This window comes from Zootoca vivipara, chromosome 17, assembly GCF_963506605.1.
Source record: "Zootoca vivipara chromosome 17, rZooViv1.1, whole genome shotgun sequence".
NCBI lineage: Eukaryota > Metazoa > Chordata > Lepidosauria > Squamata > Lacertidae > Zootoca > Zootoca vivipara.
This window is the reverse complement of record NC_083292.1, coordinates 6,636,285-6,662,545: the sequence shown is the minus strand read 5'-3', so window position 1 is coordinate 6,662,545 and position 26,261 is coordinate 6,636,285. Positions and strand designations below refer to the sequence as shown.

The window sequence follows — 26,261 nt, the reverse complement described above, 5'->3', positions numbered from 1 at the left end:
ATGGGCTAGCCTCCCAGGTGGACATGTCCCATCTTCCCCTTAGAAAGAATACATAATCCTAATCATTTAGACTAAATTCCAGTGACACTGAGGGTGGGGGAGCTTTTTTCAGGCCGAGAGCCGCATTCCTTTCGAGGGTCGCGTGCCAGTGGGTTTGCACACTTACCCAGGGCTCAGTTTCCTTGGAAGGAAGGTCAGCAGAGACTACAGCGCCTTTTAAGACACATGAATTTGTTTAGAAATACCGGTATATACAAGTTGAGAACAGGGTGGAGGTGCTCACAGCATTAATGCTCCAATCTGTCACAGCTTTGGCTCAAGCACAGAAAGAGGCATGCATCTGCCCTGCCAGCTCTCCCAACATCTCCCCCATACCTGCCAAGTTGCTGTCAGAGAAATAAGGGACCGGGCCGGAAATAGCAGACCGGAAGTAGCGCTGCCGCCATTTTGGAACTGGGCGGAGCATGCTCAGAAGCGACTTTTGATGCTGCTTTGCCCAGTTCCAAAATGGCCGCCATGCCAGAAGTCGCACTGCAGCCATTTTGGAACTGGGCAGAGCAGCATCAAAAGTCGCTTCTGAGCATGCTCCGCCCAGTTCCAAAATGGCCGCCGTGCCAGAATAAACCGGGGGAAAACAAAAGAAATCCATTTTTTCAGCTAGGAACAGCTGGAAAAATGGGGATTTCCCAGGGAAAACGGGAGACTTGGCAGCTATGATTCTTCAGCCTCCAGCTCACTCACAAAGCAACTTTCTAGGCCAGCCCCTCTTTTTGCCCTTTTGGTCATTCCTCTCTTAGATGCAGCTACTGCAAAGCAGCAGCTCCTGCCTTGGAAGTGCTCCCTGGAACAATATTGTTTCAGGAAGCGTGAATCATGTAGGTTCATATTCAAATGCAAACGGAGCCAAATTTCTCTCTCTTGCTGACACAATGTCTTCCAGACATTGCTAGATTTGAACTTTGGTCAGTCCTGGCCAACATGTCCCTGGGGCGAGGGCTGGTAGAAGCTGTTGGCCGATAACAGCTGGATGACCACACAGGTTCCCCGCTACTGACAGCAGTAGTGGAGTTTCATGTGGGTGCGGAGAGCAGATGGGTGGGTGTGGCCGGCACGGGTCCCAGGGGCCATGGCGTGCACCCCGGGGATGTGGCACGCTGCCCGTGGGGGTGTGGCATGCATTCTGAGAGTGTGGCGCCCAGTGTGTGTGGGGGGGCAGCCGCGATGGCACCCCAGAGGGATTGTGCTGCCAGGGGCAGTGCACTCCCCCACCCCCCTCTTCTTATGCCAGTGATCAGGAGTGCCTACTCCCATAGTTCTGCACTGACGACAAAGCTCTATTGCTGAAACTAGCTACCATTTTGATTTCCCAGAATGCCTCTGGTGGAAGGTCACTCTGTGGCCTTGTGGAAATGGAAAACTTGAGAGCTGGGCCAAGGCCTTTCCTGCCCTCCCCTGCAAAAAACAAAGCTCATGGGGGTTTGCAGGGCAGGCATATGGGGCAGGCCCTATGGCAATGCTGGAGAATGCCAAGTCCTGGCTCTGAACCCCCATCCCACGGCCAGGGCCAGTGCATCCATTTAGGCAAACTAGGCACCTGCCTAGAGCTGCGAGGGAGCATCCCGCCTTCGCCTCTCCATGGCTTCCTCGCTTGGGAAGTTTTTAAGCCCACTTAAAAACACCAATGAAATATTGTGATCGTTCGTATATTGATTTTAGCCGGATCAATTGTTTTTTTTATTTTGTTTTTGTTTTTTCTACTTTTTCCTATTTTTTATTTTCCTATTTTCTATTTTCCTTCTATTTTTCCTATTATCTATTTTTTCTATTTTATTTTTTATTTAGGGGGGGGGGGGGCGCCAGAAGGTGATCTTGCCTAGGGCGCAAAAAACGATAGCACCGGCCCTGCCCACGGGAAGGAAATGCTCACAATCCTCCTTGAAACTCATGTCATCCCTGCCATAAATTAAGCTGCAATTTAAACTCCTCACAATTAGCATCCTCCTTTTACATCACCTTCAAACCCAGAGTGCTTGTCGATTGTTCCAGGGTGCCAGATACCTGCCAGAGCTTGACTTGTTACATACTGACTTTTGTGTGTGTGCGCGCGACTGTCTGGATGGCTTGGTGGATTAAGCACCACTCCTTGGGGGATGCCACTTCCAATCCAAAATTGACTGGAGTGATTTAAAGTCTTAATGGATGGCTCAGCGATCCCAAATTAACAATGAGCCGCCACAAGAAGAAAAAAAGGTAGTTACTGCCCAGTCTTAAGGAGACAAGCTCTTTTTTCTTGTTATTAAGCTTCTCCAATTGTCAGTAGTTAGAAACAGAAGACGATAATCAACTCCGTAAATCAGTGGCTTTCAAACTCTCTGTCCCCAGGGAACCTTTCCAACATTGGTATTGTTCATTCAAGAGGCCCTGAGTGTTGCAAGGAATTCTGGGTAACGCTGTAGGGCTAGCTGTCTGTTCACACTTGTGAGAGGCAATCTCCACCCACTGCTAGCCTCGTAATTAACTCTGGTTTCTGCTTAGCTTTCCTGGGAAATTATTATAATTATAATTATTTTTTAAAAAATTTTAAAAATATATTTATTTAGTACCAAACATAAAATACAAAGCAACAAAAGTAACATAAATAACAAAGCAACAAAAGTAACATAAATCAACAAAGTCAACACAACACAACACAAATGCAAAATTATATAAACTTATATAAACTTGTACAAAATTAAAAATAAAACTTATAGAAGAGAAAATAAAGGAACAACAAAAGAAGACCACAAACAGACATAAAACTGAATAAACTTCCAAGCTTTCCATAGCAGTTCCCTATTTACAAGTAACATCAACTATGCTTTCCTCTTATATAACTAATTCCTTATTTCATATTATTATTTATTTCACTTATGAATCGCTTCCTGGAGCGATTTATGGTGCAATGAAAACATATATAGAACAACTACATAGATCAAAGCAGTTAAAACAACTGTATCTCTAAACATAATTTCAAAACAAAACAAAACCTGCACGATTACATGTAAAACAATGAAAAGCAACAATTACACACAGACACACACATATAAAATCAATTTCAATAGAGATATGAATTGGGAGAACAAAGGCCTTCCTTGGCCTGGCTTTTGAGATTTTCGTTTCCCACGATGCCCCAGAGTGATTAGTGGCATTCTGGGAAATTTAAGAGGTGCCCTGGTCCAACAACCTGGTGTGACATGGAGACAACTGACGCAGGCCAGCTATCTGGGCAAGGAACCAGCAACCGGTTGCAGGCACCATCTTGCATTGGTTGCGTAAAGTCTTACTGAAAGAACCATGTCTTCAACGAGCATCTAAAATAGAACAAATATCACAACGGGAGAGAGATCTGTTAGAACAGTGATGGCGAACCTTGGCACTCCAGGTGTTTTGGGACTACAACTCCCATCACCCCTAGCTAACAGGGCCAGTGGTCAGGGATGATGGGAGTTGTAGTCCCAAAACACCTGGAGTGCCAAGGTTCGCCATCACTGTGTTAGAATGTTATGTCAAAGTGCTGTCTAAAAGGTATTAGATATCATTGGAATGGGAGACAAAGGATGAGCAAGTAAAATCTTCAATGACACATTGGGCATTAGATACTGTGGGAGCATGGGAACAACTGTGGAATACGGATATAAAATTTACACCATGCTATGGTTTAAGTGAAAATTATATGAAAATGTTATATAGATGGTATCTAACGGCGAGTAAATTGGCAAAAATGTATAAATCAAAATCAAGTTAAGTGTTGGAAATGCAACAAGAAAGGTTTTTTTAATCATATGTGGTGGTCTTCTTGTAAGGTTAGAGCTTATTGGGAAATGATATATAATGAATTGAAAAAGATGTTTAAAATAACATTTATATATATATAAAAACCCAGAAGCTTTCCTTTTGGGAATTATAGGGGCAGAACTACCCATACTGTATAGAAATTTATTCATGTTTGCAACTACAGCGGCAAGAATGTTATTTGCCCCAAAATGGAAAGAAGAAGTCCCGACAAAAGAAGAATGGATACAAAAATGTATGGAATATGCAGAAATGGTGAAACTTACCAAAAAAATAAGAAATCAAGATAATAAATGATTTATTTTTTAAAAAAATGGAAATAGTTAATTGAAAACTTTCAAACAAACTGCAAACACAAAAGGACATTGGCAGGATTATTCTAATAACCTGCAGTTTCATAAGAACATATATTTAAAGTAGATGAATAAAAGAATAAGTTCATTTAGAATATGCAGGAGATGTAAAAAAACAATATCTAAGGAACCACAGAAAGAGGAGGAAGGAAGTCAAGTTTTGAAATGTTAGAATGATTGCAAAACAATTGAAATGCATATAACTGAAAATCATAAATAAAAGACAATAGAGACTTGTGCTGTGAATGGGCCAGAATCCTACCAATCTTTTCAGTCAAGGTGGTGGTGATGGCGAAGTGGAGGGAGAACCAAAGGCATTACTTTGACCACTGGGAAATCAATCACAATTGCTTTTGAGATCTGTAGGCACAAGAGCCCTCCTTTAATTCTCTTTTGGAAATGCAGAGTCCTATTACAATATGCTTAATGGTGCCAACAACTGTGTGATTCAGAGGGGGGGGGGAAATAAAGCAGCCGGATTTACACAAAGTACTGGATACAAATTACTCGCAACTTCCCTTCTCGCGGCCAAATGCGAACGAGATTTACGAGGCTCCACAAAAATGCAGTATTGCAATTATTATATTCTGAGGTAGTGACCGGTTTCCAGGAAATGTGAAGTTGGTGTAAACATCAACTTGAAGAAATAAACGGCAACTCAAGATGTGGACATTAATCAATATAAATACGTCAGCCCCCCCCCCCCAGTGGACATGTCAGAGTGACAACATTGCCCCAGCCAACATTGTTAGTGGAAGGTCTTGGCAGGAGCAAAGTCAAAGCAGCCGTATGTCTTTGCTGTATAGCATCTGTTCAGTTACACCCAAGAGAGACACCCTTTTAAAGTGTTTGTTGTGGCCCAGCTTAAGGGCACATAAAATAATAATAATAATAGAAACAGTGGATGTGGCGGGGGGGAAGAGCCATAATTATTGAGATTGCAGAAGTGGAGTTTAATTCCTCCCCTGCTGTTATTAGCACCGGGAGGAAAGTTCTGTGTTGTTTTTTCTTTAAAACAAGTGTTTTTACACACATGCTCTTTCAAATTGATGGATCAACTGATTAAGGGTGTGATCAGTAAAAGAACCGTAGCCGCTGAAGTCCCATGGAAATTAACAGGACATGGAACAATCACAATTAACTCGACCTCCTCATTTCAATGGGACTACTGCATAACTTGCTTTCTCTGGAACTAGGCCCATAAATCAGATTGAGAATGATTTCCACGATCCAACGGCATTCCTAATGTGCATGTGTTTGCATCTGAATGTCTTACGCATAGGTGTGCATGCGTATAATTCCAAGAAAATGCATCATATCAATACATCGCTGATTGTCCGTATCTGTGAATATTGTCCTCTCGCGGAAAAAAGCCCCTGCAATCATTCTAGTGTCCACTGTATACTACATTTCAACTAGTACCACAGAGAGCAGGTGATACCGGGGGGGGGGTAATCAGTAAGTGTCATTAATCACAAAAATCTGATTGGCTTGGCTGGTTTGATCCATCCATGCTGGGTTCCTGTATCTTGACGCAAAGTGCATCACTGAAGCATCCGCACAAGGTTCTGATACGCTTGCCTTTCATGTTCCCATGAGTGGTGCTTCGTGACGTACTCCTTTGCCTTCATTACAATCTCTTTGTGCAAAAATGGGTCGCTGATCAGGCTTTTAGACAGCTGGACAAACTCCTGAAACGGTGAGAAATAGCTGTTGTTATTAACCCACGGCCAATATCCAAAAGGACAAGATAATAGGCCTGTGCCTGGAGGAGATTGCACTCTATAACAGGGCATCCCCAAACTTCGGCCCTCCAGATGTTTTGGACTACAATTCCCATCTTCCCCGACCACACTGGTCCTGTTAGCTAGGGATCATGGGAGTTGTAGGCCAAAACATCTGGAGGGCCGCAGTTTGGGGATGCCCGCTCTATAAACTTGCCATGTTGCAAGGGAACAGGAAAAGCTGCCTTACATAGAGTCAGATCATCAAGCGCAGAATTGTCTACATGGATTGGCAAGTGGTTCTCCAGGATTTGAGGCTGTGGCATTTCCAGACCTACCTGAAGATGCCATGGACCTAACTTGGGACCTCCGGCATGAAAAGCAGATGTTCTGCCTCTGGTCTATGGAAGAGGGCAGGTTAGGGGGGAGGGCTTTCCAGGGGCTGCCTGCCACAGAACAGAGACAAAAGCGGGGCTTTAATGAATGCAGCTTCCACTTTGAAGCTGGCTCAATTCCAACCACGTAAAAGCCTGGCTCCCTTGAGATGTTTTGGGCGACAGCTTCCAAAAGCCAGATTGTGCTGGATGGGATTGTGTGAGTTGTGCCTAAAACATCTGAAGGGCACCAGGTTGGGGAAGGTTGATCCAATGTGTCTATAAACACACTTCTCTGTCCTCCATCCAAGCCAGGAAGAGGCATTATCACAAGTTCAAGAACATTTTCTTCTAAGATGCCAACAGTAAAAAGAGAATGGAAGCACAATACGACCCAGCGAGAGGGAAGGAGGCAAAAGCTGAAAGATTAGGATCTCCTTTTATGACATATGTGGAGCAGAATTATCACATACAATAGCTTTAACATTTCTTCGCAGGTGACATGAAAGGTAGCAAATGCAGATAGAATAGCACTGATGATTAAAATGTATTGGGTACTTACAAAGAATGAAATCATAATAGGATATGTTCTGCAAGAATAACAGCTTTCAGAACACATATATTCCTGTAATCTTTGCTTCTGTATGCTTTTGTGCAGAAAAAAATTGAAACACACATACATGCAAATGAATAAAACAACACATTCCAGGGAGGCAAAAACAGTCAAGAAGGTGGAGTGCAGGCCAGTGAGGGGCGTGGCCTGGGGAAAATCCTGAGGGCCAGACAGAGAGCATGGAGGGCCACATATGGCCCAAGGACCTGAGGTTTGCCACCCTGAAACAGAACTTACTTTTCAAACTTTGGCAAGCTCTCCTTTACAGTGAAGGTCAAGGGATTGTCTAAAACCCTTTCAGCGTGGAATCCTTCCTCCTCAAATAAAAAGGCAGGGCTGGTGGTCAGGGAGGATGCTGTTGCAGCTATCAATTGCACAACGCCACCTTTCCACCAGTTTCACTCCCACAATGAGCCTGGGGGGGGGGGGTGGGGGAGATCAGGATCTGGCCCACCAGCTGGATCCAGTCTCTCTCTACATTTGGGGGCAAGCATATATGAAGGAGGTGTGAGACCAGTATCCAAAGTTGTTTAACGTTCAGGAACTAGTATTCCTGTACGGAGGCCATGAAGGACTAGCCGAACTTGCAGACTTAAGATCTATGGGCAATAAGCAACCTCTCATTTGCTTGAGATCAAGCAGTTCTGTCTCTCCAACGCACAGCAGGGGTGGGGAGGTGAGTTCCACGTTGATACAAGTACCTTTCTTTCCGGAAAAACCAATTGCATTTGTTAACAAAGAGATTCATTTGTGAAGACCGTGGGGAACAATGAACTCTCCAGGGAGAAAAATGTTCGGCACAATCGTTTTATCGGAAGGGGTGGGTGGGAGGAGGGTCAGGGGTAAGGGAAGAGCGACTGCCAAAGTCTAATGAAAACAGAGAATCTACCTTCCTCAGACTTGACTTAATAGTATGCATTAATCATAGGCACCCTGAACAAAAATGCATTTTACACTCTGCAGTTTTATTTAATCTGCTGGTGTTGGGTTTTTTCCCCCTTACGGAGCACGATATCATTGCACTTAGCTGTTTTTGGAGGCCAAATTTAATTTATAGACTCAACAGGATTAATACTCTCACACACCCCTCCTTTCCAAGCCTAATTAAGGCCACCAGTTAATTGGGATATAGGGTGAAGCTTCAAAAGCATGGTTGTGCGCGAAGGAGACATGCTGGGGACTTAAAATCAAAGTGATAGTTGGGTTTCGCTGCTGTTCCTGCTGCTACCTGGGTGCCAGTTGCCTTTAGAATACTAAATGCTAACCAGGTGGGAGTGGTGGAATATCAGAACATAGGAACATAAGAACATTATATATTGGACCCCTTGGACCGTTGTCTTGCTGTGGTAGCAGACTGGATGAGAGCCAACAGAAGCTCAATCAACATAAGACTGAGGCACTGTTAGTGAGCGGTTCCCTAGACTGGATGGATTGGATGTTGCCTGCTCTTGATATGGTTGCACTCCCTCTGAAGGAGAAGGTACATAGCTTGGGGGTACTTCTGGATCCAGGCTTGAGTGGCCTCAGTGGCACGGAGTGTCTTCCTCATGTGCCTCCTTCACGAGAGGTCTAGGTCTTGTGGCAACACAATAATAATAATAATGATAATAATAATAATAATTTATTATTTATACCCCACCCATCTGGCCGGGTTCCCCCAGCCACTCTGGGCAGCTTCCAACAAAATATTAAAATACAGAAATCAATCAAACATTAAAAGCTTCCCTAAACAGGGCTGCCTTAAGATGCCTTCTAAAGGTCTGGTAATTGTTATTCTTTTTGACCTCTGGTGGGAGGGCATTCCACAGGGTGGGCGCCACTACCGAGAAGGCCCTCTGCCTGGTTCCCTGTAACTTGGCTTCTCATAGCGAGGGAACCGCCAGAAGGCCCTCGGTGCTGGATCTCAGTGTCCGGGCAGAACGATGGGGGAGGAGACGCTCCTTCAGGTATACTGGACTGAGGCCGTTTAGGGCTTTAAAGGTCAGCACCAACACTTTGAATTGTGCTCGGAAACGTACTGGGAGCCAATGTAGGTCTTTCAGGACCGGTGTTATGTGGTCTCGGCGGCCACTCCCAGTCACCAGTCTAGCTGCCGCATTCTGGATTAATTGCAGTTTCCAGGTCACCTTCAAAGGTAGCCCCACGTAGAGCGCATTACAGTAGTCCAAGCGGGAGATAACTAGAGCATGCACAGAAGGCCTGTTCTGTGGTGGCTCCCCAATTGTGGAATGCTATGGTTTTCCCAGTAGTGATGTATGGAAGTGAGAGCTGGACCATAAAGAAGGCTGATCGCCGAAGAATGGATGCTTTTGAATTATGGTGCTGGAGGAGACTCTTGAGGGTCCCATGGACTGCAAGAAGATCAAACCTATCCATTCTGAAGGAAATCAGCCCTGAGTGCTCACTGGAAGGACAGATCCTGAAGCTGAGGCTCCAATACTTTGGCCACCTCATGAGAAGAGAAGACTCCCTGGAAAAGACCCTGATGCTGGGAAAGATGGAGGGCACAAGGAGAAGGGGACGACAGAGGACGAGATGGTTGGACAGTGTTCTCGAAGCTACGAACATGAGTTTGACCAAACTGCGGGAGGCAGTGGAAGACAGGAGTGCCTGGCGTGCTCTGGTCCATGGGGTCATGAAGAGTCGGACACGACTAAACGACTAAACAACAACAACTCCCCAGGGAGGTTCACCTGCCGCCATCCTTACATTTCTTTCAGTGACAGGCAAAAAATTTACTCTATAACCAGGCCTTTGGCATTTAAATCTCTGTGTCCTTTTAGAATTGGGTGGGTTGTTTTTAATGCATTTCAGTTTCCCTTTGGTTTTAATGTATCTCTGTGTGGTTGCTCCTTTGTTTATTGGTTGGTTGCTGTTGGTTTCCTTGGACAAGATGAAGTGACCAACAAATTTAATATATCATAATCATACTGTCTGCACTGACCACTAGGGGCTCTCTAGGATTTCAGACAGGGGATCTTGCAAAGTCCTGCCTGGAGATGGTGGGGGATGCCTTCTGCAGGCAAATAAGATGCTCTGCCTTGGAACCACAGCCCTCCCCATTCCTTAAAATGTGATCCATCCTTCAGGTCCCTTTCAAGCGAAAAGGTATTGTCTAAGGTCTCCCCTGGAGACTTCCATCTCTCCCATCACTCTTCTTAAGTAGCTGCTAGTACCCTGGTGCCTGGCAATAAACCCACTTTGACCTTTATGGGGTTAGTATTGCTTTGGCCTCCTCCCCACAAATCTGTTTCCCTGGCCACAGGCTTATTCGCTGGCAGCAGCCAGGTTTTCAAAGCTGCCAGCCATTTGAGGTTTCCCCAAATACCCTAGAGTGTCTGGTGTAGAATTGCTCAGCCGCATTGTGGGAAGCCGATTTGAGAACGTGGAACTTAGGGAGGTAAGAAGGTGTCAATTTTCATTCTAAGCCATGTTTGTCACATACAGCAGCACTGGAATTATTATATTATTCCACGCCATTCACTTCAGTGCAAAGGAAACACAATACAAATGGGGGGGGGAGCCCAACATGAATTACGTGTCATTTGATATCAACGGTGATCATATCCTTCACCACTGAATACCATAACCCTAAACTACGGTAAAGGTAAAGGGACCCCTGACCATTAGGTCCAGTCGTGACCGACTCTGGGGTTGCGCGCTCATCTCGCATTATTGGCCGAGGGAGCCGGCGTACAGCTTCCAGGTCATGTGGCCAGCATGACAAAGCCGCTTCTGGCAAACCAGAGCAGCACATGGAAACGCTGTTTACCTTCCTGCTGTAGCGGTTCCTATTTATCTACTTGCATTTTGACGTGCTTTCGAACTGCTAGGTTGGCAGGAGCTGGGACCAAGCAATGGAAGCTCACCCCGTCACAGGGATTCGAACCGCCGACCTTCTGATCGGCAAGCCCTAGGCTCAGTGGTTTAACCCACAGCGCCACCTGGGTCCTTAACCCTAACCTATGTAGGTTTAAATTCCAGCATTTGTTGTTGTTGATTGCATTTATACCCCACCTTTCCTGAAAGGAGTTCAAGGTGGCACATGCAGTTCTCCTCCCCATTTTATCTTAACAACAACCCTGTGAGGTAGGTCAGGCTGAGAGTGAGTGGCGGGCTGAAGGTCCCCCAGAGAGCTTCATGGCTGAGTGGGGATTTGAACCCTGGTCTCCCAGGTCCTAGTCCAACACTCTAGTTGTTACACAACACTGGCTCTCAATGCTGGTGTGCATTGGGTCATTACGGCACTTCTTTTTTTACCTGGGGGTTTGAGTATAGCAGCCCAGTTGTCTTGTGTGTGATTACTGCAGCATTCCCTGGGATATTCCTTGCCATCACCGGAACATTTAAATCCATTGCCTAGTGAATGATACAGAGGAGAAAAGGTTGGGGGTTAGTTAGGTAGAGCTGGAAAATTTCAGAGTTCTGCTTACAGGCTTCCTGTTGGGGAACCTGGTTGGCTGCTGTGACAACAGGATTCTGGAACTGATGGGCCACTGGCCTGATCCAGCAGGGGTCCTCTTGTGTGCTTATGAATACATCATTTGGGTTTATTTGGGCTCGAGAGCACTGGTGGATCTGCCAGAGGTTAATCTTCACGAGGGACAGGAATTTCCAGCAACCACCGGTGCATAGAATGGCATGAGGTAAATCCTCGATATCTCTGGGGAAGCACACGGAGCCCGCTTGCGCACTTGTCAAGAAGCGACCCCCCCCCCAACCTGAAATTTTAATTACCGCCGCCAGCCTCAGAAATCCTGAAAAACATGTGGTGCCTTTGAGCGCTTAATGGCTCATCTTGTACAAATTACTGCGGTGTCAGACAACAGAAAGAAATCCACTCTCCAGGTTGTTCAATCCATACCGATTCACTGGCACTTAGGAGAGAATGTGCTTTTAATTACTGTCATTATCACGGGGGGGGGGGGGACGTGATTTCCCCATGGTGTAATCGGCCCAGAAGGAAAGCATGGGGGGGCTTTCTTTGGATTGCGGGGGGGAGGGGGTAGAAAACAGAAAAAGTGGATTACTTGAGCATGCCTGCACACTCGCGCACAAACACATTAGTGGGAAGGACGGCTCTGTTTCATTGATTAATTGGCTAACAGTGTGGTGCTAAACCTATCTATGCAGAAGTGAGCCCCACTGACTTCAATAGAACGTGTTTGCCAGTAAGCAGAGGGACTTTGCTCAAGCATTTTTTCACTGCCTATGCTGAGGCAGCCAGAACAGCCACCAATGGCATTGCAGGCTCTACAATTCCATGATTTCTATGACTACAGTGGTGCCTCGCTAGACGAAGTTAATTCGTTCCACGGGTCTTTTCTCATAACGAAAAATTCGTCTAGCGAATCCCATAGGAATGCATTGAATTTTTTTAAAAACGTTTTTTGCCCATAGGAACGCAATAATTGAATTTCATTGCATTCCTATGGGAAACCGCGATTCGCTAGACGAATTTTTCATAAAACGAATTCATCTAGCGAGGCAACCTCCGCTTGAAAAATCCTTTCGTTAAGTGGAAATTTCGTTAAGCAGGGCATTCGTTAAGTGAGGCACCACTGTATTAGGAAGGGAGAAGGGTGATTCTATGAAGTTTGCTCCAGTGATGGTTCTAACTGCCATAATTTCAGCCTGACTTCTTTTCAGCAAAGGGAGACATTAAGGCAGGACTAGGGATTATTTTCAGTCTGAGGGCCAGATCCCTTTCTGAGCAACCTTCCAAGGAGACACTCTAGCCAGGCAAAAACTTCCTTTAGGTTCCCAGTGGGTTGGGGTGTGTGTGTGTCTGTTCGAGAGCCCCAAGAGATGTCTGATGGAGTGGACAAACCTCACGTAGCCAACCCACTGGAATTGGTTGTCTCCGTTGGATTGCACAGTGGTGAGACTCTGGTCGCTTGCTGCACAAATAGCTGTGCCTGCCTCACTCTTCACAAGGAAGAAGGCTCTTCACAAGGAAGGTGAGGGGATGTGGCGCTTGTTGGATCAATGCTCACGCTTAGTGCCATGCATTTAACTTCTCTTGAACTTGCTGCTGATTTCTGTAAACTGACACTCACCTAATACACTGATCTGATCTGAAAATCAAAGCCTCTTGCAGAACCAGATTTGTGAGTTCTTCACTGGACAGGGAGGGCCAGGACACAAACACATTTTCAGTCTTCCAATGGGGAGCATAAAACTGGGAATGGGGTGACCAGACGCTTGGAGTGACGGAGGATATGTATAAAACAAGCAGGGCTTTTTTTTCAGGAGGAATTTGCCAGATCTCAGTTTCAGCACTTCTCATGTGAGTTCTGGCACTGAAAACAAGGAAGGTGAGGGTATATAACAGAAGCGTGATGGAGTCTTTGGGGAATCTCATTCCCTCTGCGTGTGCATCAGGATTTGCATCAGGATTTGAACCAGGATCCCCTTGAATCTGTGGACCAGCATCTCGTGTGGTGGGTCACTTTAAACACAGTCTGGATGCAGACAGGTCACTCTCAGGTCTTAGCTTGGCTACACCCCATTTATCAAAGAAGGTTCTTCCTGATCTGATCTGACTCAACCATAAACAAACCTGTCTCTTTGCCTGGCTAACATTTATGCTTCCATGAATATGCTTTTCTGATCCACTTGCCCTTGACCAACAATTTATTTATTTTTTAGAAGAGAGGTAGCCACTGTGAGAGGTGGCCTAGATGGGCTTTTGATCTAACCCACAGCAGAGCTCTTCTTAAGGAAAAGGGGCCCCTGACCATCAGGTCCAGTCATGTCCGACTCTGGGGTTGCGGCGCTCATCTCGCTCTATAGGCCGAGGGAGCCGGCGTTTGTCCGCAGACAGCTTCCAGGTCATGTGGCCAGCATGACAAAGCCGCTTCTGGCGAACCAGAGCAGAGCACGGAAACGCCGTTTACCTTCCCGCCGGAGCGGTCCCTATTTATCTACTTGCACTTTGATGTGCTTTCGAACTGCTAGGTGGGCAGGAGCTGGGACCGAGCAACGGGAGCTCACCCCGTCGCAGGGATTCGAACTGCCGACCTTCTGATCAGCAAGCCCTAGGCTCAGTGGTTTAACCCACAGTGCCACCTGGGCCCACAAAACCCTCTTGATAGAAGGTTGGACGTCCTCATAGCTCAAATCCACCCAGGGATGTAGTGTTGGCTGAACAAGATGGTCCTGAATTTATTTATTTTTAAATAAATTAGTCTGAGGCTTCACTTTCATTTTCCGGAGCAGTTTTTCTGCCCTGGTTAATGAAAACAAGGTTCTGACAGATGGTCATTCCTCCTGTTGTCCATCTCAGGTAGGGTTGTTGTTGTTTTTCCTAATTAAAATAGCACTGTTCTTCAAGAGCTATCTTCTCTTTCCATTCTAGGCAGATGGTGCTACTTCACTGTCAGGGCCAAGGGTATCGTCCATGCGAAAGACAGACAGAATAATCCTTTACCAAAAAAGAGCACAAAATAGTAATGAGAAGTATAGAGAAATGGGCAGCTTCACCTATTATGAATTTCCTACCTCTGGGAGGTTGATCCCTAAAGAAAAGGAATTGGGACAGAACCAAATAGTCCCCTATAACAATCTTAGAAATGAGTGAATAAATCTAACCAAAATAGAACGCCTCAGTCACCTCCTCCCAGCCCCCAGTAAATTCTGAAATATCATGTGATACTCGGGTTACGGCCGCTTCAGGTTGTGTGTTTTCGGGTTGCGCACCGCCGAACCCGCAAGTCCCGGAACGGGTTACTTCTGGGTTTCGGCGCTCGCACATGCGCAGAAGCGCTAAATTGCGCTTTGCACATGCGCAGAAGTGTCGAATTGTGACCCATGAGTGCGCAGATGCGGCGCTGCGGGTTGCGAACACTGCAGGTTGTGAACATGCCTCCCGCACAGATCATGTTCGCAACCTGACCGTCCACTGTACTTAGAAGTGCCTATATTTTTGAGCCTTTACTAGCAGGTGAATGTGAAGCTGGTGGTGATTTATTTATGGGTTTGTTTTTAATAAGGCTAGGCAGAAATTCTCTCCCTCCCTCTGGTTTCGCAGCCCCATTCAACCCAGGAACGGATTGGAGACACAATCCAGCAATGGATGAGATCTGAAGAAAGGCGTCAGCGTTGCTGATGAATCTTGTGAGAGTGAGTAGGCAAGAAAATGCCATTCTTGCACATGGACCACTTTTGGACCGATGCAGCTTGATTGGAAATCAGGAGCGTGGCCAGAAATTGCACTATGGCATGATCCAGGGGTCCCCAGACTTACCCGCCTTTGGGCCGGTGCCCACTGCGCCAATTGCACGGCGGGCCGGAGGGCGGGGGAGTGCGCACGCAGTGGGCCGGAGGGTGGGGGAGTGCACGCCAGTGCGCATGCGCACACCCATTTACTGGCACGGTGGCGCGCTTCCAGGCCGGAAAAATCACCGAAAATTGTTTGTACGCATGCGTATGCGCCTCCCCCGACCCGGAAGTGCACCGGAAATGACCTCTTCTGGGTCGGAAGAGGCCCATACGCATGCGCAGAAACGATTTTCGGCATTTTTTTTCAGATCTGGAAGTGCACCGCCACACAGCGCGCCGCAAGAGCGGGCGGCGGCAGCGGGCGGCGGGGGTCGTCGCGGGCCGGATTGGGAGGCCAATTGGGCCGCATCCGGCCCGGGGGCCATAGTCTGGGGACCCCTGGCATGATCCAACAGGAATGTAATTATTTTCCTGTTTTGGACTCTGTGTACAGATTTTCTCCATCATCCCTTCCCACTCCGTGCATTAATGCTTTGCTCTTCTTTCCTGAGGAAGGTAGTTTAGCACAAGGGGATCTGGCCTGTCGATGACGATCCAGATTTTATTTCCAAGCTTCTCAGGTAGGGAACCCTCGAGACCCTTTGGCCTTTGGAAGGCTGATTAGAGGTAAGTGTTGAAAGAAACTGGAGATTTGTGCTTCTATCCACCCCCCCCATCCCCACTTTTTTCCTTTCCCCCTGAATCTAAAACCTTTTTCTTTTCAAGTGTAAGTCAAGGTGCTTTCATTAGTGTTTAAAGCCCCAAATGACTTAGACCCCAAATACCTGGAAAAAAACACCTCCTTTCCTACAGACCCTCTTGGGTGCTAAGACTAATGGAGGAAGACCCTGTGGTTGTTCCACCAAGCTCAGAAGTCTCTTTTTCGGGGGGGGAGTGTTCTCTGTAGCAGCCTCTAAGTCAGGGGTCCCCAGACTTACCCGGCTTTGGGCCGGAGGGCGGGGGACTGCGCGCCCGTGCGCATGCGCACACACGCTTACTGGCGCGGTGGTGCGCTTCCAGGTCGGAAAAATCGCCGAAAATCGTTTGTGCGCATGCGTATGGGCCTCCCCCGACCCGGAAGTGCACCGGAAATGACCTCTTCTGGGTCGGGAGAGGCCCATACGCATGCGCACAAACGATTTTCGGCGCTTTTTTCCAATCTGGAAGCGCGCCACCACACTGCGCGCCGTAAGAGCGGGCAGTGGCAGTGGGGGTCGTCGCGGGCCGGATTGGGAGGCCAATTGGGCCGCATCTGGCCCGCGGGCCGTAGTCTGGGGACCCCTGCTCTAAGTGTTGTGGACTGGTTGGACACAGAGGAGTGGTGGGAGGAACCAGCTGAGGAACTGCCAAGGGGAGAAGGCCCATAGCCAGGGGACTGGTGATGGGACGAGGATGGGGGGGCAGAGGGAAAAAAGAGAGAAGACTGAGAGGAGGAGATGTCAGGAGCTGGAGAGGTAACCGGGTTTAGTGAGCAGGAAGAGTCTGTGGCATAGAGAAGTCCAGAAGCAGAAGCAGGACAGAAAGCGGGCCAAGAGGCTGAGAGGAACCAGGCTGTCTCCCCCTCCTGTTGCAACAACCTCCCCTCCTCCTGATCTCCCAGGACCAGGAGAGGCATGAAGTGGGAGGAGCAAAGGCTGGCAGGTAGTATCAGATTGCTTGGGGAAAACCCAAGAAAGGAGGAGAATTAGACAGCTGTGGGAAGGTGGGGACCTTCAGCCTCCGCAACTGCCTCATAGGGGCAAGACTTACCAAAGAAGAGTTGGGATCCCTTCCAACTCTTCAATTTTGGGACAGGGGAGGCCTGTTGATTCCACCAAATTTGAATGAGGTTACTGAGTTGAGTTACAATTAAATCAGTTAAAAGAAAACGGGGTAGGTCCATCTCTCTCTCTCTCTCTGATGTCAAAAGCCAGGGTAAAGTGGTGAGTCTTCAGCATCCAACAAAAGCTACATCATGAAGGTGCCAGGTGCATCTATGCACAGAGGGAATGCCACAATTTCGGGGGTGCCACAGAGAAGGCTCTGCCCTAGGTTGCAGCCGCCCCTTGAACTTCTGAGGGTGCTGGAAGTACCAAGAGGGTCCCCTCTGCTGATCTTGGCATCCGAGATGGACTGTAGGGAAGGAGGCTGTCTCTCTAGATCAGGCATAGGCAAACTCGGCCCTCCAGATGTTTTGGCACTACAATTCCCACCATCCCTGACCACTGGTCCTGTTAGCTAGGGATGATGGGAGTTGTAGTCCCAAACATCTGGAGGGCCGCAGTTTGCCTATGCCTGTCTTAGAGCATTGTTCTATGCCAGGCATCCCCAAACTTCGGCCCTCCAGATGTTTTGGACTACAATTCCCATCATCCCTGACTACTGGTCCTCTTAGTTAGGGATCATGGGAGTTGTAGGCCAAAACATCTGGAGGGCCGCAGTTTGGGGATGCCTGTTCTATGCTCTCTCTCTTTTTGCTCTGTATACCACTTTAATGGCTTTATGCCTCAAAGAGCTCCATAAATGCTGTAACCTTTCCTCATAAGGGGAGTTATTCTTTGTCTTTAGGCAAGTTTGACTTTTATTGTAGAAAACTTTCAACTGTTATGTTGAAAACATTCAATAAAAATTAACTAGAAAAAGGTGGGTTTTAAAAACACAACAAACAAATAATTTATTCTGTTCCTAGCAAGTGCTTCCCCGTGAAGACCCCCTCCCCTCCAGCTATTTTGACAACCACCCTGGCTAATCTTAACAAAATTGGTCTGAAAAGACTCACATAATTTTCCTCTGTGTACGTCTGTGTGTGTGTGTGTGTGTGTGTTTTGAAAAGGACAACCAAAACAATAAAGGGGCTGGAATAACTACCCTTATGAAGGAAAGGTTACAGCATTTGGAATTTTTTAGTTTTTTTGAGGGGGGGAGCTAAGAGGGGCATTAATAGCAAGAAACACATTTATGGAGCTCTTCGAGGCATAAAGCCATTAAAGTGGTATGCAGAGCAAAAAAAGAGAGAGCATAGAACAATGCTCTAAGACAGGCATAGGCAAACTGCGGCCCTCCAGATGTTTGGGACTACAATTCCCATCATCCTTAGCTAACAGGACCAGTGGTCAGGGATGGTGGGAATTGTAGTCCCAAAACAGCTGGAGGGCTGAGTTTGCCTATGTCTGCTCTAGATATTGCTGCACAACAGCTCCCATTGCTCCTGACGATTTTGATTGAGACTGACAACCAACAAGACAAAGGCCACAGCTTCCCATTCCTCACCCGCTGAGCATTTGTTAATTTCACAGGCCGGCTGAAACTGCGAGTTGCTAACTGCCCCTGCATAATGTTTTAGAGAAAGCCCTTGTGTTTTGCAGGCTTTGAAAGGCAGACAGGGAGGCGGATGGAGATTTCAAACCAGCGGAGCAAGGGAACGTTCCAACATGAAGGTCAGATACAATTACCTCTAAGATTGTGGCCGACATCCCCTCTGAAATGGAACTGTTGACAACGGCAAAGCATTTTTTCACAAGAGCGTGCAGGTCTTCTTGAGAGATCTCCTGTAGCAAATGAACCCCATCCACCCTAGCAAGCAAAGATGGTTTAGTCTGTTAGTTGGCCTCCAGACACTGGACTTCAGAGTCGTCTGGAGAAATTGGATGGCAGAAAGATTTCAGGTTGAGCTGGGGGGTGAAACCTGGGAATTTCTGTGTACAAAGCAGATGCTCTAGCACTAATCTGTGGCCCCTCCCCATAAATTCAGGAACATCGACATAAAATGTCTTCTGCAAATTGCCACATACTTTGGTGGTGTTATATCAAAATAAACAAATACTTAACACACACACCTTCCAATGTAGCAGGCAAGACAGGATTAACCTCCCTTCTCCTGAAATGTTTCCAACCTCCCCTGCAGGTGCCCCACCCATAAACTGAAACATAAACATTTTGGATTTCAATTATGGATTAAAAGGTAAAGGTAAAGGGGCCCCTGACCATCAGGTCCAGTCGTGTCCGACTCTGGGGTTGCGGCGCTCATCTCGCTCTATAGGCCGAGGGAGCCGGCGTTTGTCCGCAGACAGCTTCCGGGTCATGTGGCCAGCATGACAAAGCTGCTTCTGGCGAACCAGAGCAGCGCACGGAAACACCGTTTACCTTCCCGCCGGAGCGGTCCCTATTTATCTACTTGCACTTTGATGTGCTTTCAAACTGCTAGGTGGGCAGGAGCTGGGACCGAGCAATGGGAGCTCACCCCGTTGCAGGGATTCGAACCGCCGACTTTCTGATCAGCAAGCCCTAGACTCTGTGGTTTAACCCACAGCGCCACCTGGGTCCCTGAATTATGGATTACAAGTGGCTAATTTTTCTCAGAAGCCTCTTTTTCAGAGCACTTTTTAGAGTTATCTATCAGCTGGCAACCTGGTTTGCCTTTTCCAACTTGGATGAAAATCCAAGCCAGAGAAGAATTATGGGGTCATAATGCTTGTCTTGTATTCAAGGTGAATGTTACGAGCCCTTAACACTCATAATTCTGAGCCAGAAAATGTATGCTTCAGTAAAATCGCCACCCCAAACTGAAGTGAACACAGGATGTCTCAGTAGGAATCAGGCTTCCTGAGTAAATCTGAGCAACATGGAAAGAGATTTGTTTGCAATGAGAATTCAGGGGAAATCAATATAGATATATATTTTTCTGTTGTTGTTTTTTTAAAAAAAAACATATCTCCAAATTAGGAGCCTACCTTTTGATTTTCTCTTTGACTTCCTCTGCAAACAGTGGATCAACCTATGGCAGGGGAAATAAAACACAGGAAACTTACGAACAGTAAATCAACCTCCACACTGGGAAAATATTAATGGCCTGAGGTTGCAGTTTTGCTGGACACCAGGGGTGGGGAACCTCAGGACTCAGGCGAAATGTGGCCCTCCAGGCCCCTTCATCTGGCCCTTGGGACTTTCTCCGCACCACACAGCTGGATCACTGGCTCTGCTTTGAACCCTCCTTGAATTTTTTTGCCTGGATTGAAGGTGGACTTGAACTCTGATACTGCCTCTGGCCTGTCTGGTGGGGTGCGCAAGTGTAAAAGTAAAACTTACATTCACTCCTCTACCCATTTTTTGCATCTGGTCCTGCCCGCCACTTTACAGCTCTGGTTGCCTCCTCTCCAAAAGGATGTTGTCGAGATGGAAAAAGTTCAGAAAAGGGCAACCCAAATGACAGAGAGGATGGAGGAAACCCCCGTGTGTGGAAAGGCTGCAGTGTTCTGGACTTTTTAGTTTATAGAAAAGGCAAGTAAGAGGCGACGTGCTAGACAGAAGATTATAAAATTATGCATTGGCATGGAGAAAAATCCCCCCCCCTCAAAACACTGGAACTTGTGGAAATCCAAAGGAGCTGAGTGTTGGAAAATTCACAACAGTTTTAAAAAAGTCACTCTTCACACTGCGCATAGTCAGTGGAACTCGCTTCCCTCAAGAGGAAGTGATGGTCACCTGCCTAGGTGGCTTCAATAGAAGTTCAGACAAATTCATGGAGGAGAGGGCTTTCAATGGCTACTAGTCACAATGACCATGCTCTCTACCTCCACACTTGGAAGCAGTTTCGCTTCTGAATACCAGTTGCGGACCAGTTACACAAGAGGGGAGACTTGCTCTTGTGCTCATGTTCTGCTCCTTGATTTCCCACAGGCATCTGCTTGGCCACTGTGAGAGACGGGCCCTGGGCCTGATCCAGCATGCTCATCATGTGTGACGCCCCACCCCAAGGTTGGTCCTCAGGTTGAAAACCATTCACCAGCCCTACTGCACACAGTAAACCACGGCACCAAGTTCTGGAGGGCACCAGGCGAGAGTCCAGGGAACACCGAACAAGTGCGCTGAGTGAGCAAGAGTTTGTGCGCCGCTCCCGCCGAGTGTCGGCTCGGTTTTTTCCCTTTTAGCCTGCAGGTGCCGAATTCTGCAGGGTGCCAGAAGGCTAAAAGGGGGAAAACTGAGCCGGCGCTCAGCGGGAGCGCCGCATGTGCCCTTGCTCACTCAGCGCAGGCCCGCTTGCTTGGTGTGATGCCTACGAAGCAGCCAACTGAGCTGGGAGGTGCCGTGTCCAGCCCCGCCTCTTCCCCGCCGGAGCAGCCGCCCTCCAGCTGCTGCCCGCCTCCAGGGCAGTCTCGAGCAGGTCGCGTGCCCTGGTGCTGAGGGGTGGAGATCGCTCCAGCGCCCCCGCCCTCGCAGGGCACAGCATGGCTTCCGTGCGGCTTCGCCACGCAGCGCCCTGCCTACTGGCCCGGCGCCCCGCACCACCGGGACTCTACCTAGAGCCGGCCCTGCCCGCCTCCTCCAGCCCTAAAAAAGGTCGGAAACTCTGGGAAGGGGGGGCACCAGAGGGATCTTTGCACCATGGTGCCGGATATGCTTAAAACGGCCCTGCGAATGCAAGCTGACCTTCCAAGAACGGACTTTCAAAATAGTGAGAATACGATAAGGTGATGCCAACTTTTAAGGTGCATTTTTTTTACACCTATGTATTTAATGAGCATTTTAAAAACACTCAAAACTATGCCAGCTCTAGCGGTTTAGCCTAAAATTGGATGTGAGATCCTCGCCCATCCTAAAGCTACAGGTGAAGAACTTTCAGATTTGACAAGAATTTCGTCTGCTTCCTCTTATTTCGTTTGTACCCATCTCTAACAGACATTTATTGTTCGTATCTCCCACCACCTCCAACACTGGCATGTAGCTTCCTTTCTACCCTGTTCTACATTGGGTGAGCACTGGCTGTGAACCTTTCCTGTGTCTCACTGAAGAAGCAAAGGGAGGTGAGATTTGCCTCTCCAAGGCGGTGGCTCTCTCTCTCTCCTTCCCTGGGGAGATCCTGTGGCCCTTGGGGAGCACAGGAACTGACTAATCCTATGGCCCCCAGGAATGCAGCCCAAGACATTCTTGTTCCACTTTTAATGTGTTTAAATTTCATTCAGATAGGGTTTCAAAGCCTGTTTTATTCTGTTGCAGATGCTCTCTTGAACAACATTGGTGTTTAATAGTCACAAACTGCCTTGGCAGAGTCAAATAACCATGCAGAAATGCCTTTGTTGTTGTTGTTGTTTAGTCGTGTCCGACTCTTCGTGACCCCATGGACCATAGCATGCCAGGCACTCCTGTCTTGCACTGCCTCACGCAGTTTGGTCAAACTCATGTTCGTAGCTTCGAGAACCCTGTCCAACCATCTCGTCCTCTGTCGTCCCCTTCTCCTAGTGCCCTCAATCTTTCCCAACAACATCAGGGTCTTTTCCAGGGAATCTTCTCTTCTCATGAGGTGGCCAAAGTCTTGGAGCCTCAGCTTCAGGATCTGTCCTTCCAGTGAGCACTCAGGGCTGATTTCCTTCAGAATGGATAGGTTTGATCTTCTTGCAGTCCATGGGACTCTCAAGAGTCTCCTCCAGCACCATAATTCAAAAGCATCAATTCTTTGGTGATCAGCCTTCTTTATGGTCCAGCTCTCACTTCCATACATCACTACTGGGAAAACGATAGCTTTAACTATACGGACCTTTGTCGGCAAGGTGATGTCTCTGCTTTTTAAGATGCTGTCTAGGTTTGTCATTGCTTTTCTCCCAAGAAGCAGGCGTCTTTTAATTTCGTGACTGCTGTCACCATCTGCAGTGATCAAGGAGCCCAATAAAGTAAAATCTCTCACTGCCTCCATTTCTTCTCCTTCTATTTGCCAGGAGGTGATGGGACCTGTGGCCATGATCTTAGTTTTCTTGATGTTGAGCTTCAGACCATATTTTGCGCTTTCCTCTTTCACCCTCATTAAAAGGTTCTTTCATTCCTCCTCACTTTCTGCCATCAAGGTTGTGTCATCTGCATACCTGAGACATTGGTGTTTAATAGTCAAAACTGCCTTGGCAGAGTCAAACACCATGCAGAAATGCCTTACAAATAAGTAAATAATCTCATCCACTACAAAGCTGTTTCACTTGGTTTGGTTTCTTTCTTTTTTAACCAATCACTGTGCTGTTGCAGTTTAAGCATTTTCAGAAAATTTTCCCCCAAAAAATGAAAGGAAAAAAGCAGGTGTGCAATTAAACTTTAGGATATATAAACGTTATGAGAAATTTCCCAAATTTCTGAGGCTAAGGTGGGATGCGCCTGTTTGTTTCTGGGGAAAAGTGAAGCAGATGTAAAGTGAAGTGGCCGAAATCTTTCACAGGCTGCATCTGAAGGCATCGGAAACGCAAACCACATTATACCTGCTCCCAATTTTCTCTTCCACCCCAGTTCGCTTTCAAATCTTGCAGTGTATCAGAGTGGAAAGAAACAGAGATTAAAAAGAAAGAAAGAAAAATAACCAGCGCAATGAAAAGCAGGAAGGTAATAAGACAACTCAATGTTCTAATGAAAATATAGGAGCTGAAGGTTCTAAGAGACAAGTTAATAAGAGAGGGGAAATTGCATTCGTTTTGCATCAGAGATGTTTCAGGGCTGGGGGGCGGGCAGGGGGAATAAATGACAGAAAGGGGCGAACAACAGTGCAGTTTCCAGGATATCAGACTGGCAAACCTTGCAAGCGGGGTTGATAAACCTAGGAAGATATGGTGTGCGTGTGTTTGCATAAGAATAAATACATGCACACTCTTGTATCTAAAACAGATGCTGCAGGGAGAAAGAACCTGAAAATGTAAGGTTTCATTGCCTACAGACAGCCACCCAATCTTAAACAACTCCTCACCCACAATAATACAACCACCAGACTTACCATGGACACTGGTACCAGAGCCTGCAATAAACCCAGATGCCAACTTTGCTGCCACATACACCCGGACAACATCATTACTGGCCCCAACAACATCCAACATACCATCTCCGGACGATTTAATTGCTCATCTTCTAACATTGTGTATGCCATCAAATGCCAACAGTGCCCTTCAGCTCTCTATATTGGACCAACAGGCCAAACCCTACGCCAAAGGATAAATGGACACAAATCTGACATCAGGAACCACAAGACAGAGAAACCAGTAGGAGAACACTTCAATCTCCCAGGACATTCTATACAAGATCTCAAAGCAGCTGTTTTATTACAGAAAAATTTCAGAAACAGACTGGAAAGAGAAGTTGCTGAATTGCAACTCATTAGCAAGCTTAAAACCATGGAGCCACCTGGAATGAACAGAGACATAGGATTCTTATCTCATTTTACATGATCAAGCTTTCCTTAGCACCTCAGCCCTTGCTTTTCCCCCCCAGGACCAATTGCAGTCATCAGCAGTCGTTAACAGCCATCTACAGGTTTACCACTCCCATCAGCCCATCACCCATTTCCACCCTCCACACCACCCTCTGAATATACATAAGGGTTTGGTGGATTCTGTTTCAGTGTATCTGACGAAGTGTGCATGCACACGAAAGCTCATACCAAAATAAAAACTTAGTTGGTCTTTAAGGTGCTACTGAAGGAATTTTTTTAATTTCGCTTCGACTCAGACCAACACGGCTACCTACCTGTAACTGAGAACGTAAGAAAAGCCCTGCAGGATCAGGGCCAATGGCCCATCAAAGCCTGCCTCCTGTTCTCCCAGTGGCCAACCATATGCATGCAAACTGGACCTGAGCACAAGAGAAAGTCTCTCTCCCCCCCCCCCAATGGTTTCCAGCAACTGGTATTTAGACGCACCCAGTGTCCTAACTCCCCAGTGGATGGGAGCAAGTATGAGCAGCCTTCAGGCTTGCGAGATCCCCTTTTCTTTTTAAACTAGAATTCTGAGCTCTGACAAGTGGACCTGGACCTTCTGTTTCAACTGGCTTGTTTTACTGCACATTTTAAAGTGTGGGTGTTTAATGTTTTGACCGAGTTGTTTCCTTGCTCTAAACACTTTGATCTTAGAAGCCACCTTGGCAACTAAGCAGTATGTAAAGGAATAAGCAACACAAACAACTCCGTCTTGGGGAAGTGCCATGGCTCAGGGGTGGAGCTTCTGTCTTGCAAGCAGAAGGTCCCAGGTTCCATCCCTGGCATCTCCAGGCAGTGCGGGGAGAGCATCCCTGCCAGAAACTCTGGAGAGCTGCTGCCAGTTTGTGTAGACAACACTGAGCTATGCAGGCCAATGTAAGGCAGCTTCCTATGAACCTCCACGAGCGGCTGGGTGGAGCCAAGTCTCCCCCTCCAAACCCTTCCATGGCAGGCAGCGTTGCCAGATTCAGAAGCAGAGAGCGCTCTTCCTAATGCGGCAGGAGACTGGAAGGCACAAATCGTATCAGTGGCCTAACACAGCATCAAAGAAACATGACCGAACATGACAAATCAATAGGCGTGGGCTCTCTTAAATGCAAAACTTCAGAAGAGGAGGGCAAAACGACTCACTTCAAGCCCTCCCCCCCCCCCCGGTTGTGAACAACCATCCTGGATAAACAAATTATTCTTCTTTAATGTGGCCACCGATACAAACTTGGCCTGGAAATCCATCTTCATTTTCTTTGATGTTTTATTGGGGGGGGGGGGAGCCTGTCAGTTTATTTATTTAATCCCATTTTGTTACATCACTTCCCATGAAATATCTCAAAGCGACTTCACGTTTGTTTATTTTTAAAGAAAGCCTCTGCAATTAAAAACAATTACAGAATTTCATATATAGAAATGCAAACCATATCTTAGGAAGATCTTTGTAGAGAAACACACTCAGCCTGTGTCGAAATATACCACATAGGATGGATTTGGTCTATTGAGAATTTATCATCAGAGTGCTTGAGTATATATAAAATTATGTTAGTGATATAAATAATTCCCTCTTCCGCCCCCTTACATTCCACCCCCACCCCCTACCCCCGGGCAATGAACTCTGATATTAGTTGCTGCATTGGAGACCTTAACCTGAAGGGCATTCAAGTTTATAGCCCCCCCCCCCCCACTGAGAAGGAGTCACCCCTCAAAATGCTATGTGGGGCATTCCACCATTAAGTCTTGCTAGATTATGCCCCATGAGTCAGATCTGTCTGCCCTTAAAGTCACACTAAACCAAGGATTGCCAGCCTGCTGCTCATACATGCCAATGTGCGCACTAGTATAGTGGACGCTCAGGTTGCGAATGTGATCCACGCAGGAGGCATGTTCACAACCTGCAGCGTTCGCAACCCGCATCTCTCC

General features: G+C 47.1%; 1 protein-coding gene across 3 annotated transcripts in view; it reads right to left on the bottom strand.

The window, feature by feature from the left end:
- Positions 1-2,605: 2,605 nt before the first annotated feature.
- GLT1D1 (glycosyltransferase 1 domain containing 1) overlaps positions 2,606-26,261 on the bottom strand; it is a 68,116-nt gene continuing 44,460 nt past the window's right edge. For 2 of the 3 annotated variants that reach the window (XM_035098452.2, XM_035098453.2), the window contains exons 9-12: positions 19,867-19,910; positions 18,589-18,709; positions 11,156-11,254; positions 2,606-5,875 (exon numbers count right to left, since the gene is read on the bottom strand). In XM_035098452.2, the coding sequence (XP_034954343.1) occupies positions 5,729-5,875; positions 11,156-11,254; positions 18,589-18,709; positions 19,867-19,910 (411 nt within the window). In that variant the 3' untranslated portion in view covers positions 2,606-5,728. Of the gene's footprint in view, positions 5,876-6,844; positions 11,255-18,588; positions 18,710-19,866; positions 19,911-26,261 lie in introns of all 3 variants that reach the window. The other variant, XR_009556943.1, reaches the window with a different exon arrangement.